This window comes from Chionomys nivalis, chromosome 18 (genome assembly GCF_950005125.1).
Source record: "Chionomys nivalis chromosome 18, mChiNiv1.1, whole genome shotgun sequence".
In the NCBI taxonomy this organism is placed as follows: Eukaryota; Metazoa; Chordata; class Mammalia; order Rodentia; family Cricetidae; genus Chionomys; species Chionomys nivalis.
In genome coordinates, this window is record NC_080103.1 from 58,990,525 (window position 1) to 59,003,722 (window position 13,198).

At 42.5% G+C, this 13,198-nt stretch overlaps 1 protein-coding gene across 1 annotated transcript in view; it reads left to right on the top strand.

The window, feature by feature from the left end:
* The first annotated feature begins 2,356 nt into the window (after window positions 1-2,356).
* Window positions 2,357-13,198, top strand: part of Pigk (phosphatidylinositol glycan anchor biosynthesis class K) — a 79,525-nt gene continuing 68,683 nt past the window's right edge. The window contains exons 1-3 of the mRNA XM_057793390.1: window positions 2,357-2,466; window positions 10,654-10,707; window positions 12,202-12,293. Coding sequence (XP_057649373.1) covers window positions 2,374-2,466; window positions 10,654-10,707; window positions 12,202-12,293 — 239 coding nt within the window. The 5' untranslated portion in view covers window positions 2,357-2,373. The remainder of the gene's footprint in view (window positions 2,467-10,653; window positions 10,708-12,201; window positions 12,294-13,198) is intronic.

The following is a 13,198-nucleotide window of genomic DNA, read 5'->3' on the forward strand; positions in this document are numbered from 1 at the left end:
AACTTGTTCTTCTGTGTTGCTCATGTCAGGCACAACATATGGTATATAGCAAATGCCCACTAAGTGTATGTTGATAGAAAAATATTACAGTCACATTCATTATATACATATGTATCTATCCATCCATATCATCTATCTATCTATCTATCTATCTATCTATCTATCTATCTATCTATCTATCATCTACCTATCTAATCCATGTATATCTACCTACCTACCTACTTGGTGTATGTATGTGCATGCATGTGTATTTGTACATCCATGTACAGATATGTGCACACTGTGGAGGCCAGAACAGGTCTTCTATCACTTTCCACCTTGTTCCCTTGGGTTATGGTCTCCCACTGAATTTGGAACTCACTGTTTTGGGCTAGGTCAGTGGCCAATGAGGTCCTGAAATCCTCTTCTCTCCTTACTTCTTACCCAGTGCTGGTGTTACCGGTGCACGAGGTCATGCATAGCTTTTTACTTGGGTTCCGGGGTCCCAACTTAGTGTTGTATGATAATTTTTGTTTGTGTTCTGACAAATAAAGCTTGCTTGGAGATCACAGCATGGAGCTAGCCACTAGTTAACAATAGAGGCCAGGCAGGGGTGGTACACACCTTTAATCCCATCACTGGGAAGAAGTGGGAAGATCAGGAATTCAAGACTACCCTGGGCTACAGTGAATTGAATCAGTCTAAAAGAGAAACAGAGGTGGTGGCTCACACCTTTGATCCCAGCACTAGGGATCTCAGCCCCATTCAGTCTGAGGATTTGTAGAAGAAGTCTGGTGGCTGGCTGCTCTGCTTCTGAGATCTTTTAGCTTTCACCCTTGATATCTGACTCTGGGTTTTTATTATTAAGACAATTAGGATCACACTTCAACTTAGATCCTTGTGTTTGCACAGTGAGTGCTCTTACCACCGAGACATCTCCCCACCCCCACCATCGCGGTGTTTGTCTTAGGGTTCCTATGGCTGTCAAGAGACACAACTTTTATTTTCTGTGAGGTTTTTTTTTGTGTGTGTGTGTGTGTGTGTGTGTGTGTGTGTGGGTGGGTGAGGGGGGGTGGTTTAGTGCTTAAGGGAACTGGCTGTTCTTGCAAAGGACTGGGATTTCGTTTCCAGCACTCACACAGTGGTTCACAATCACCTGTAACTCTAGTTCCGGAGGTTCTGATGTGCATTTCTGACCTCTGCAGGCACTGCACACACATTGTGCACATACAGATGTATGTAAGCAAAACATTCATACACAAGAATAAATAAATCTAAAAGCAAAAGCTTTGTGTGTGTGTGAAACAAAAAGGGTACTACTAAAATACTTAGCTTAGCTCTGTGAGTTCAAAGCTAGTCTGGGTCTATATAGCTAGTTTTAGGTCAGGCAGGGTTACATATTGAGACCCTGTCTCAAAAAACCAAAACAATATTCAGAGCAAGGATAATCAAAATAGCACAGTGATAACCTTCAGACATGTATTTTTTTTTTTTTTTCCGAGACAGGGTTTCTCCGTAGCTTTTGGTTCCTGTCCTGGAACTAGCTCTTGTAGACCAGGCTGGCCTCGAACTCACAGAGATCCGCCTGCCTCTGCCTCCCACCGCCCGGCTCAGACATGTATTTTTATAGCGAACAGAATGACCAGAAATACTGTATTTTGCCCCATCTGTATGGTGTGTGTGCGGTTCGGTGTGGTGGTGGTGTAGGCCCACTTACGGAAGCCAGAGACAGATGTTAGCTGTCATCTACCTCTTTCTGCCTCCATCTCTTAAAGCAGCATCTCTCACTGAATCCACAGGTCTTTTTCTGCTAGGTTGACAGTCAACAAATCCTAGTGAGCACCTTTCCACTTTATCCATTCTTTGATAAAAAGCTTGTTTCATTAAATCGAAGCATTGACAGCACCATACAAAAGGGACACAGCAAAAATTGTGGGTCCACAGATCCCAACCTCCTAACTTTTAAAAACCTTCCTCCTCAAATAGCGTGTCTATTTTACACAAACAAACCTAGAAGCACAGCTAAGTATATGCTCTTCAGTTAGGTTGACCCATTAGTTCTGGAACCAGAGGAGAGGAAGGTAAGTTCTTCCTCGTAAAAACAAAACAACCAAACCAAACCAAACCAAACCAAAAAATAAAATATACAAAATCCATCAGCCCCCCCAACAGAGACACAAACATACACTATACACATATGCACCACACACACACAGACACGCACTACACACACACATACAGACGTAGACAGACACACGGAGACACAGACACACACTACACACACATGCACCAAACACACATATACACAGGCGCACACACGCACGCACGACAGCGCGCTGCTTTATGGCACTCGCTCCGCCCCTCCGCCGTTCGGGGAGCGAGAAGCCGACAAACATGGCGGCCCCCTGCTCCCTCGCCCTGCCTGTGGCTGCCCTGGCCGCTTTGGCGCTCTTGTCTCCCCGCAGCTCCGCCGCTGGCCACATCGAGGTAGGCATCGGACCCCGGAGGCGAACCGGGGAGGACGTGTGTCGTGCTGCGAACCTGAGACGTGGGGTGCACGGGAGGGAAACCGCCCGCTGCAGCGTCTTCCGACCCGGCGGCCCCAAACGACGACCTGATCAGATCCGGGCTCCCAAAGCGTGCTGGTGCGCGGGCCAAGCTCCCTGCTCCTGCTGACCGGCGGGGCGAGCTTCCTGGGGACTGTCGTGGTCGTGCTGTTGCCCCTCGGCCCCGCCCTCCCTCTTCCAAGCCCACGGGGCGTCTGATTTCTTTCTGGTGTTTTCACCAGTGACCCTCCAAACGAAGTGATCTGGATTTCTGACATGCTTTTCAGACCTGCTTGTCCTGCTGGCCCAGGAACCCGGGGAGTTGGCAGACATTACACAAATGCCACACCAAAGTTTTCTGTCTCACCTAGATTGCTGTAGTTTCCTTACCGTGCTCGGAGTGATTCCGGTTCTCAGTTTTCTTCTCTAAGCTGTGGAAGTAGTAACTTTGAAAATGCTAACCCGATCGTGCCTCTCAAAAGTACCTTAACATGGTTAGGACCATAGGGCCTTCTTGAAGTCTCTTAAGCTCCTTTTTAAATGTCAAGATATATTAAACTGCCAGTTTCTCAAACCACTGGGACTCCTGCCATTGGCTCAAATTTTTTTGTCTGGAATTGTATTTTATCTTTTTTTTCATCCTTTGGGTATTCACCAAAAACGTCGCTTACGTAGGCAAACGTTCCCCGACAAAGTCTTATCCTCCCGTTACAATTAAAAAATCCACATTTTCTGACTTCGTAGATCGTGTGGTGGGCTCTTTGCTAAAGTGTGTCTTTAGTGGCAAGCCCTGTGACGTACTATTTTACACACCAGGGTAGATGTCCGATGAATATAGTGAATTAATAGGTGTTACACAGAAGTGTGTTGCATTTACACATTCATCTGAATTAAACTCTGATGTTCTCGAGAGAAAACAGCATGCTATTTGGTGATTTCACTGTATATTACATGGTCCATGGCACATAGTAGGTACTCCATTAACTAAATGTTGAGTGAATAACTTTGTGTTACCTCCCTCAGATTTGTTGGTAAAGTTTTAATAGAGTAACTATTTTGAGCTTGGAAAGTACACTAGAGATTATTTGCGTATAATAATCTCATTTTTCTTTTGGAGAAATTCAAGTCTAAAGTGCGAACTGTGACTTGTATTCCTGTTATATACAGCTAGAGTTTAGCTCAGGCTTTCAAATCCCTGTCTAGTGTGTATGCACAATAGCACCCTGCTTTTTGCTTTCCTTGGTGTCTAGGCAGCTGTTAAGTTTTGGGGGGTTGTGGTGGTAGTGGTGGTGGTTGTGGTGGATCTATTCTCTCACCTGAGTGGAACCGTTTGTCTCTGAAAGTTTCTTGCTAGTCAGACACCTGAAATTGCCATGTATTAGGCAGTCACTTTGCTGCAGTCACTGTCCCTACATTCAGTGGGGAATAAAGACCTGAAGACGGTAAGCAGCCTCTCTAAATGGTTATTAGCCAGCGAATGAAGAGCCCAGGTTTGAATTCGGACTTGGTGACTGTTCTAGTGATAAGTGCTGTTCTGAGCAGTTAGTTCATTGAGTTCAGCATTGTGTATACCCATCATGATCCAGTGTGTGTGCTGGCTGGTGAGTTCAGTGTTGTGCACACTCATCATTCATCATTATCTAATGTGTGTGTTGGCTGGTGAGTTCAGTGTTGTGCACACCCATCTTTATCCAATGTGTGTGCTGGCTGGTGAGTTCAGCGTTGTGCACACCCATCTTTATCCAATGTGTGTGTGTTGGCTGGTGAGTTCAGTGTTGTGCACACTCATCTTTATCCAATGCGTGTGTGTTGGCTGGTGAGTTCAGTGTTGTGCACACCCATTATTATTCAATGTGTGTGTTGGCTGATGAGTTCAGTGTTGTGCACACCCATTGTTATTCAATGTATGTGTTGGCTGGTGAGTTCAGTGTTGTGCACACCCATCATTATTCAATATGTGTGCTGGCTGGTGAGTTCAGTGTTGTGCACACCCATCATTATTCAATGTGTGTCTGCTGGCTGGTGAGTTCAGTGTTGTGCACACCCATCATGATCCAGTGTGTGTGTTGGCTGGTGCATGCAATGTTGTGCACACCCATCTTTATCTAATGTGTGTGTGCTGGCTGCTTTTGTCAATTTGAGACAAGCTAGAGTCATGTGGAAAGAGAGAATCTCATGTGAGGAAATTCTTCTGTAAGGTTGACCTGTGAGCAAGTCTGTGGGGACATTTTCTGGAGGAATGACTGATGTGGGAAGCCCAGCTCTTTTGTGCACACTTCCACGTGGTGCTGGGTTATATTAAAAAGAAAAAAAAATAAGCAAAAAACCAAGGTGAGCAAGCTAAGGAGACAAGCCAGTAAGCAGTGTTCTCATATGGCCTCTTCTTCAATTCATGCCTCCAGTTTCTGCCTTGAGTTCCTGTCCTGACTTCCCTTTATGAATGACTGTGATGTATAAGACAATCCCTCTCCTCCCCAAGTTGCTTTTGGTCTGGGTTTTAATCACAGAAACAGAGAAGCAAACAGAACAATGTGTCATTAAAATTGTGTTCATTAGTTGGGAAGATGATATTGTATGCTGAAGTTTTTATATACAGAAATAACAAATGTAGTGTAGTGGGAGCTGAGGGCTGTGTTCCTGCCACCCCAGCTCCTGGTCGCCTGGCTAGCTCATGCCCCGAAATAACAACACACAAACTATATTCTTTTAAACACTGCTTGGCCCATTTCTATTCATGTGTGTAGCACCCCAAGGTGCACTTACCGGGAAGATTCTAGCCTATGTCCATCCTGGGTCGGAGCTTCATCGCGCCTGATCTGGAGAGGAGAGCATGGCATCTGTCTCTCAGAGGAGCTGCCCTACATCGGAGCTCACTTCCTCTTCCTCCCAGCATTCTGTTCTGTTTACTCTACCCACCTATGTTCTAACCTATGAGGGCCAAGCAGTTTCTTTATTTTTAACCTCCATCATTTCCCCTTTTTCTGTTTAAACAAAAAAAAAAAAAGGAAGGCTTTAACTTTAACATAGCAAAATTACATATAACAAAACAGTTATCAAGTAAAAATTACAATATTTACATCTATTTTATCTTAATCATAACTAAGGAAAACTATAACTATCTATATATTAACTCCATCAAAGACTCCAGAAGGATATAATATTACCTAAGCAAACAAGAAATAAGCAACTTTCAAACTCTAGAAATGACAGAGACATCTTGCTGCCTGGACAGCCACCCAAAGTTCCTCTGTACTGTTGGGGCATCCATCTTTGGCTTACAGGTCCATAGTGTCCAGCAGACATTTCCATGAAGCAGGAAATTTCAAAGGCAGTTCAGTCACTATCTGCTGTGTCCTGCAGAGTGTCTTGCAGACTCTTTCATGAATCAGGAACCCCGGAAGATCATCTCACCTTTAGGCAAGTTCAGCAGTCCTCTCTCTGCAGGTTCTTTGTGTCCAATTTATGCAACAGTCCAGGCAAGAGCAGTTTCTTGCCCAAATGGCTAACCAACTCCATAAGGAGCCTCTTCGATGCCCATCATCCTCTTGAAGTAGATTGGTGCTGCTAGGAGCAGACGTGTCTCATTGTCATGAAAAGCCCTAAGTTATTAAAACATTTAAAATGCCATATTCTATAATCTTTGAACAATATGAAGAATGCCTATCTAAAATATATCTATGTACATCTAGAAAATCTAACATGACTACAAGCTTGACTATTATAGATGATTATCCATTAACAACCTATATACATAACATTTTTACATGAGCTACACAATCACAATACCTTAATCAATATCAGAAATACATATACATATAACAAAATTGACCTTAAATTTAAATCACTAAAGCAAAATCCATACCAATGCAAATTATTCATACCTATATCATATCCCCCTTTAAATGTAAAAGAACATTTATAAACAATATTTGGGAATATGGACGTAATTATTTCTCTCCAAACTGCTTCCTGCTGAATGGGGGTGCTGTTAATCAGGTATAACCTGTGTGCTAGATTCATGTCAGTCGGCAGTTGAGTGATTTTTTTGAAGGTGTTCACAGCAACCCTTCAGGAGGGCGTGGTCTATCATACCATATTGGAATAAAAGCAATCCACAGTGTCTCATCCTCTGTGAAAACAAAAGAAGAAACTCTTTTCCAAAGTATCATATCCTTAGATCCAAATTCTGAAGTCAAGGTATTTTGAAAATATCTATCTTGGATTAGTTCAGCAGCATTTATAAACAAATGTCTTTTAGCATCTGTTGCTCCTTCCTCAGCATTCAAACAATTCAAAGAGAGCATAATAGCATACAGTATCAAGATTCTCATTGTATTTTCCATCTTTGTGCAGCTTTATTTTAACTCTATTTCGTTTATTTTTACTTTTGTTTTATATTCTCTGTATATATTTGTTCTGGAATAACTCTGTAGACCAGACTGTCCTTGAACTCTCAGAGATCCTTCTGTCTCCGCCTTCCAGGTATTGGGATTAAAGGCCTGTGCTACCACACCTTGAAGTCACAGAGGTAAATCTCCCTCTGCCTCCCAAGTGTTGGGATTAAAGGTGTGTACTACCACACCCAACTACTTTCTTTCTTCCTTTTTTACTTTTAAGAACTTTAATTTTTAGCCTGCATATATTTTTAACACTCTGTAAATCATTTAAACATTTTCTTTGACTTTGAATCTTTCTTTTATTGTATATCTCTCTTTTTCTGACCACACAAGCCTTGAAATTACTGAGCAATATGGGTAGGTTTAAAGCTGTGGCTGGATCCAGCCCATTCCTTAGCTTTCCAGCCTCATGGCTGAGGTACCGGCTGTAGCCATGTTTATCACCACAACTCTGTGGCGTTTTAAGGTCCTTGCCAGCAAACAAACTACAACACTCAAATGCTCTCTCTGTAGCTGACCTCCTGCCTCAGAGTCAGAGTTTGCCCTGGCAGGACAGACCAGAAAGCCAGCATTTTAAATAAAACAGCACAACTTTTTTCCTGCTACAGCTGAAAACAAACAAGCATGCAGCCAGCTTTTATCAATACCATTTAAGTGTTTCGTGGCAGGACCTCTTAATGAGCTGCAGGGTTTTGCAGCTAAAGCTGAGTCAGGAAGCCTCTCTTAGATGAGAGTGCTTGCTTGCCTCTAGCAAGCAGAGCAGACCTGAGAAATTGCTGCTACCAAGAAAACATGCTTTATTCTTTCCCAAGCTTTCTCAGGCTTTCTGTAGATTCAGTGCCCCATGTCTGGGTGCCATTCTGTAGTGGGAGCTGAGGGCTGTGTTCCTGCCACCCCAGCTCCTGGTCGCCTGGCTAGCTCATGCCCCAAAATAACAACACACAAACTATATTCTTTTAAACACTGCTTGGCCCATTTCTATTCATGTGTGTAGCACCCCAAGGTGCGCTTACCGGGAAGATTCTAGCCTACATCCATCCTGGGTCGGAGCTTCATCGCGCCTGCTCTGGAGAGGAGAGCATGGCGTCTGTCTCTCAGAGGAGCTGCCCTGCATCTGAGCTTACTTCCTCTTCTTCCCAGCATTTGTTCTGTTTACTCCACCCACCTATGTTCTAACCTATGAGGGCCAAGCAGTTTCTTTATTTTTAACCAATGACCTTCCTCCATCAATGTAGTTCAAACATTGCAGTGGTACATGTCATAGGAAGTGGTACCTGTCACTAAGTCAGAGGATAGCCTGAGATACATTTGTGAGTTCAGATAGAAGTATTCAGCACATAGTAAGTATGGATATTGAACAACATTTTAACAGGAAAGACTTGAATCTACATATATATGATCATTTGCAGTGTAAAGACTGAGTGGAAAATGGAAACATACAAGGAAAAATTTTGTTTCGGATAAAATGTTTAAAACGAATAGCCCCACGGTAAACATCCCCTGCAAGCATAACTACAGAAATTGAAAGGTTGAAAGAAAAGCTCAGCAGTGTTTGTGATGCTCTAGCACGTTTGTTTTCCTGACCGTTGGTGTGGAATGTTGTGGCATGTATTAAAGCGTGCTCGTATTGCAGAGATCTTAGAGATCAGCAGCAGGTGACTCGAGTTGGAGGAGAACGTCAGAAGCCCAGGTTTATGCAGAAACTGCTTGTTTGTCTCCCGCCTGCCCAGACCTGTATTAATTACGACGTTGTTTGACCTACTAGCCCAGGCTTCTTAGTAACTAACTCTTACATCTTAAGTTAACCCATTTTTATTATTCTGTGTATCACTACAAAATTGTGGTCTACTGGTAAGGTTCTGGGGTGTCTTTCTGCTTTGATAGTTACTTGGTGTCTCTCTGACACTGCCTACTCTCTCTATATATCTGTTTGGATTTCCCGCCTGGCTTTACTCTGCCCTGCCACAGGCTGAAGCAGCTTTATTCATCAACTAATAAAGCAACACATATACAGAAGGACATCCCATGTCACTCAAGCGTGCTTTTTTCTTTTTTTTCTCTCTTTCTCTCTCTCTCTCTCTCTCTTTTTTTTTTTTTTTTTTGGTCAAGGAAGGAGAGAGATGATGATGATATGATATCTCATACTTGGGATCAAAGCTATCTTTGGGACACTGTTATACTCAACAGTGCAATAAATGGTGAGAGGTTCTTGGCATAACCACTTCCATGTTGTCTCTGTTGCACATGAGAGGGTCTTGGTGCCACCACCCCACTCGTGTTCTCATCACACATGAGAGGTTATTGGCATGACCGTTTTCACCTCAACTCCTCATTGCATAGAAAGGTTCTTGGTGTCACCATCCACCTCATCTTCTCATCGCACAGAGAGACTACTTTAATAATAACCTAATGAGAATTTTGACATTTAGTGATTTCCTTACAGTTTTTGCATAGGATTCTTTTGTATTGTGAACTCATCATGAGGCTTCAGTTTCCCATTTTCGTCACTGGCATCGCGTCGTGTAGACAATATATTCATTTGTTCATAAATATTTGATCAGAGCCCACTGCAGCAGTGCATCTGCTTGCTGAAAGGCCCTGTCCCTTAGAACTCAGATCCTGCTGGAAGAGGGGATGGCAGTGCATCCAGTAAGTTATTGGTTCCCAAGATGAGGAGCACAGTGGAAAAAATAAGTCATGGTGAGGAAAATGGCGCTGTGAGGCCGTGATTTTAAATGCTAACTTAATGTTTTCAACAGATAAATCCCTTGCACAAGAGTAAAATGTGATTTCACGCCTTGTGTAGTGCGTCCTGTTTTAACAGGGACAATGCACATGTCTCTGCTGACAGGGAATTGGCAGTGCTTTTGCTCAGAGTGTGTGGAAGGGGTTAAATTAATTTACTTACTTACTTTCTAGTGCTAGAGATTAAATCCAGCCGCCACTGCATGTTAGACAAATGCTCTACTGTTGATTTTTATCCTCAGCCCAGAGTCAGTATCTGAGTTAAAGGTACTTCGTTTACATAGTGTCTCAAGCAAGACTTCACCTTTCACCTCCAGTTTCTAGGTTAGGGCTTTTTCTCTCTTAAACTAGGACTTTTTGCTCTGAAACAGTGTCTTTTAGAAATTACATTAATTAACATTAATTAATTAAGATTAGTTAATTAACTTGTGTTTGTTTATATATGTGAGTGTGTTTTGCCATGGGATGCCTGTGGAGGTCAGAAGATAATGCATGGGACTCAATTCTGCCATGTAAGTCAGGGATTAAACCTAGGTCCTCAGACCTGCTGGGCCATCACCTTAAAGTAGTTCCTAGTGTGTGTTTGATTATTTTGCTCATGAGGTCAAATACAATATCTTCATACATTGATCATGATTGCTATTGCAGTTAAAGTCCACGAGGGGCTGGAGAGATGGCTCAGTGGTTAAGAGCACTGGCTGCTTTTCCAGAGGACCCAGGTCTGGTTCCCAGTCCCTACTTGGTGGTTCACAGCCATCTATTACATCAGTCACAGGGGATCCAGTGCCTTCTCGTGATCTTTGTGGACACTAGGCATGCACTTAGTGCACCTACATACAGGCAAAGCACACATACACATAAGTAAATCTAAAGATTCTATTGAAAACACCCATGAATCCTAGATACCGTTATCACTGATTATTGGGGGGATTGCATGTTTTAAAGTGTGCGTACGTGTTATTCATTTCGCCTTTGTCTCCCTCCAGGAACAAGCAGAGCAGTTGTTTAGAAGCGGACACACAAACAACTGGGCTGTTTTGGTAAGTACGTTCTTTAAAGATAGATCTCACTGCGCATATTAGATAGGGATCTCAAAACTGTTGTGAATTGTGAGTTAAATTTTTGAAAATAAAATTATCTTTTAAAAATAAAAATTTTGATAGAGAAAATCCTCCCCCTCCCCCCATTCCCTTTCCTCTTCTACCCTAGAAAATAATTTATATGAAGTTAGTATTTCCTGTTAGTGTTCTTTATATTCCCTGTCTGTTTTCTATTCCCTGGTAATTTGCTGTTGAAGTTTAGGGCAGTTTTTACATTTACTAAGTAAAGAGCTGACACAAAAGGCCTTTAGTTTTGCATAAAGTGCAGCAGAAATCTTGGCCTCATTGTGGTTAATTTCTTGTAAATTGTTTTGTACTTTTTTTAAATTTAAAAACTTCAAGTTATGGAAACTGTTGGCCTTTGGCAATGGTTTGTATCTTATTTATTTTCATTTTTGCTCAGCAGTGCTTTATTGGAAGAGTTGTGAATACATCCCTGAATATATGAGTATGACTGAGTTATATATGTTTAGTAGGGTCAGAAATTTCAGTCTGTTCCTGCTGCATTATAGGATGAAAATTTATTCTAAGTAGTAAAGAAATCACAACAGTTATGTAGAGCCCCGAGTCCCTGTACTACCTCAGAGTTGTCACTTCTGCTGGGACCACAGGCGTGTGGCAGAAGGCAGGAGTGTGTGTGTGTGGTGATGGGGGGGATATAATAACTGACCCTAACCTTTCAGTGCGTCTCCTTGGAACTAGATTTCCCCAGTAACTTAAAAAAAGAATTTTCTTTTTCTTTGTGCGTGTGTGTGTGTGTGTGTGTGTGTGTGTGTGTGTGTGTTTGAATATGGGCTTGTGCCTGAGTGCACTGCTGTGGGGACCAGAAGAGGGCACTGGTTCTCCTGAATCAAGAGTTGCAGGTGATTGTGAACGGCTTTCCCTGGGTTATGGGAACTGAACTTGGGTCCTCTGCAAGCTGAGCTGCACTATCTCTCCAGACCCTCTCTAGTACCCTTGATATTTTTAATGATCTTTATTTGAAGTGAAAAATTGAGTTGACTTGCTTGCTGTTTTTACTAACCTAATAACGTAGCTCTTCTCACGTGTGGATGAAGCTATTTTATAGGCTGTATTTTGTGTCTGTCTCATTTCCCACAACAAATGAAACAAATTAAGAAGCCTATATTACATCCTGGAGGGCATCTAGTCTGTGGGGAGATCATAGGCATTTTCTCTTATTCTAAAGAATTGAATCTGTTAGCGATAGAACATTACAGACACACAAAAATGGAGATGACCTGGGTTGTTTTCTATTCCATTGGGTGATCTTTTTATTTAAAAAGCCTCCCTCTAGGAACATTGATTTTATTGAAGGTTCTTTGATGTCTTAAGCTTGAGATGCTTTCTTCAGGCATTTCTATAGACTCCAAGGGACATAGTCCTGTAAGCCATGGTCTGACTCGTGAATGCATGTCTCCTTTTTATCTTTAGGTGTGTACCTCCCGATTCTGGTTCAATTACCGGCATGTTGCAAACACTCTTTCTGTTTATCGAAGTGTCAAGAGGCTAGGTATTCCTGACAGGTAAGCCATCTCAAATAAGTTTACTGTGAAACCCAGTGAACATAACTCTTAGGTGAGTTGCTTTTGAAAGAGGTGAAGAAACCTGATTTCAGTTTTTGTTGTTGTTGGATACACTGTCAAATGTAGAATAGATGCTAGCTTAGGACCATGGTGGTAAAGTACGCGTGAGAGCAATGAAATACTAGGGTAATAGGATTTGATAAAGTGCGGTTATCTGCTGTTGTTTACTAAATGCTTTCCTTAGTGGGTTTTGTTTTGTTATAGGTTACTATTTTAGCCTGAAATCAGAAAAAGGACTGATTGAAAACTTACTGAGTTTTGTTTTGTTTTGTTTTCTGGAGACAGGGTATCTCTATGTAGCCATGGCTATCCTTGAGCTTGTCCTGTTTACCAGACTGGCCCTGAACTCACAGAGATCTGTCTGCTTCTGCTCCTGAGTGCTGGGATTAAAGGCATGTGCCCCCGCCCAGCAAAAGTTTATTGATGTATTCACCAGATTCTTGGGAGGGTTCTAGCCTTAGCTAATCAGAACTGAGAAAAACCAGATAGAAAAGGAAACTAAAAACCAGCCATGACATGAAGCTTGTTTGGTGACAGATGCCATGCTGCAGATTGCTAAAAATGGCTCTGCTGTGCCGCACACTGGCAGGTTTATCTGTGGTTCTTCATGTTACTATTGGCTCCTGCTGCCCAGACCAACCTGGGCATTTTCAGTTTTTCACTGTTTCCTCTGATGCCTGTTGGGAATACCATGCTGGTAGTAGAGTTATGTTCATGTGCCTGCTGCAAGGTGACTGGAAGGATGAGTGTGTGACATTGTGTTTTCTGGGTAGAAAGATGGGCTCCGCCTTTGCTGACTCTACCTAAGGTGGAACATTTCCTGCTTGTAGGGAGTCAGGCACTCT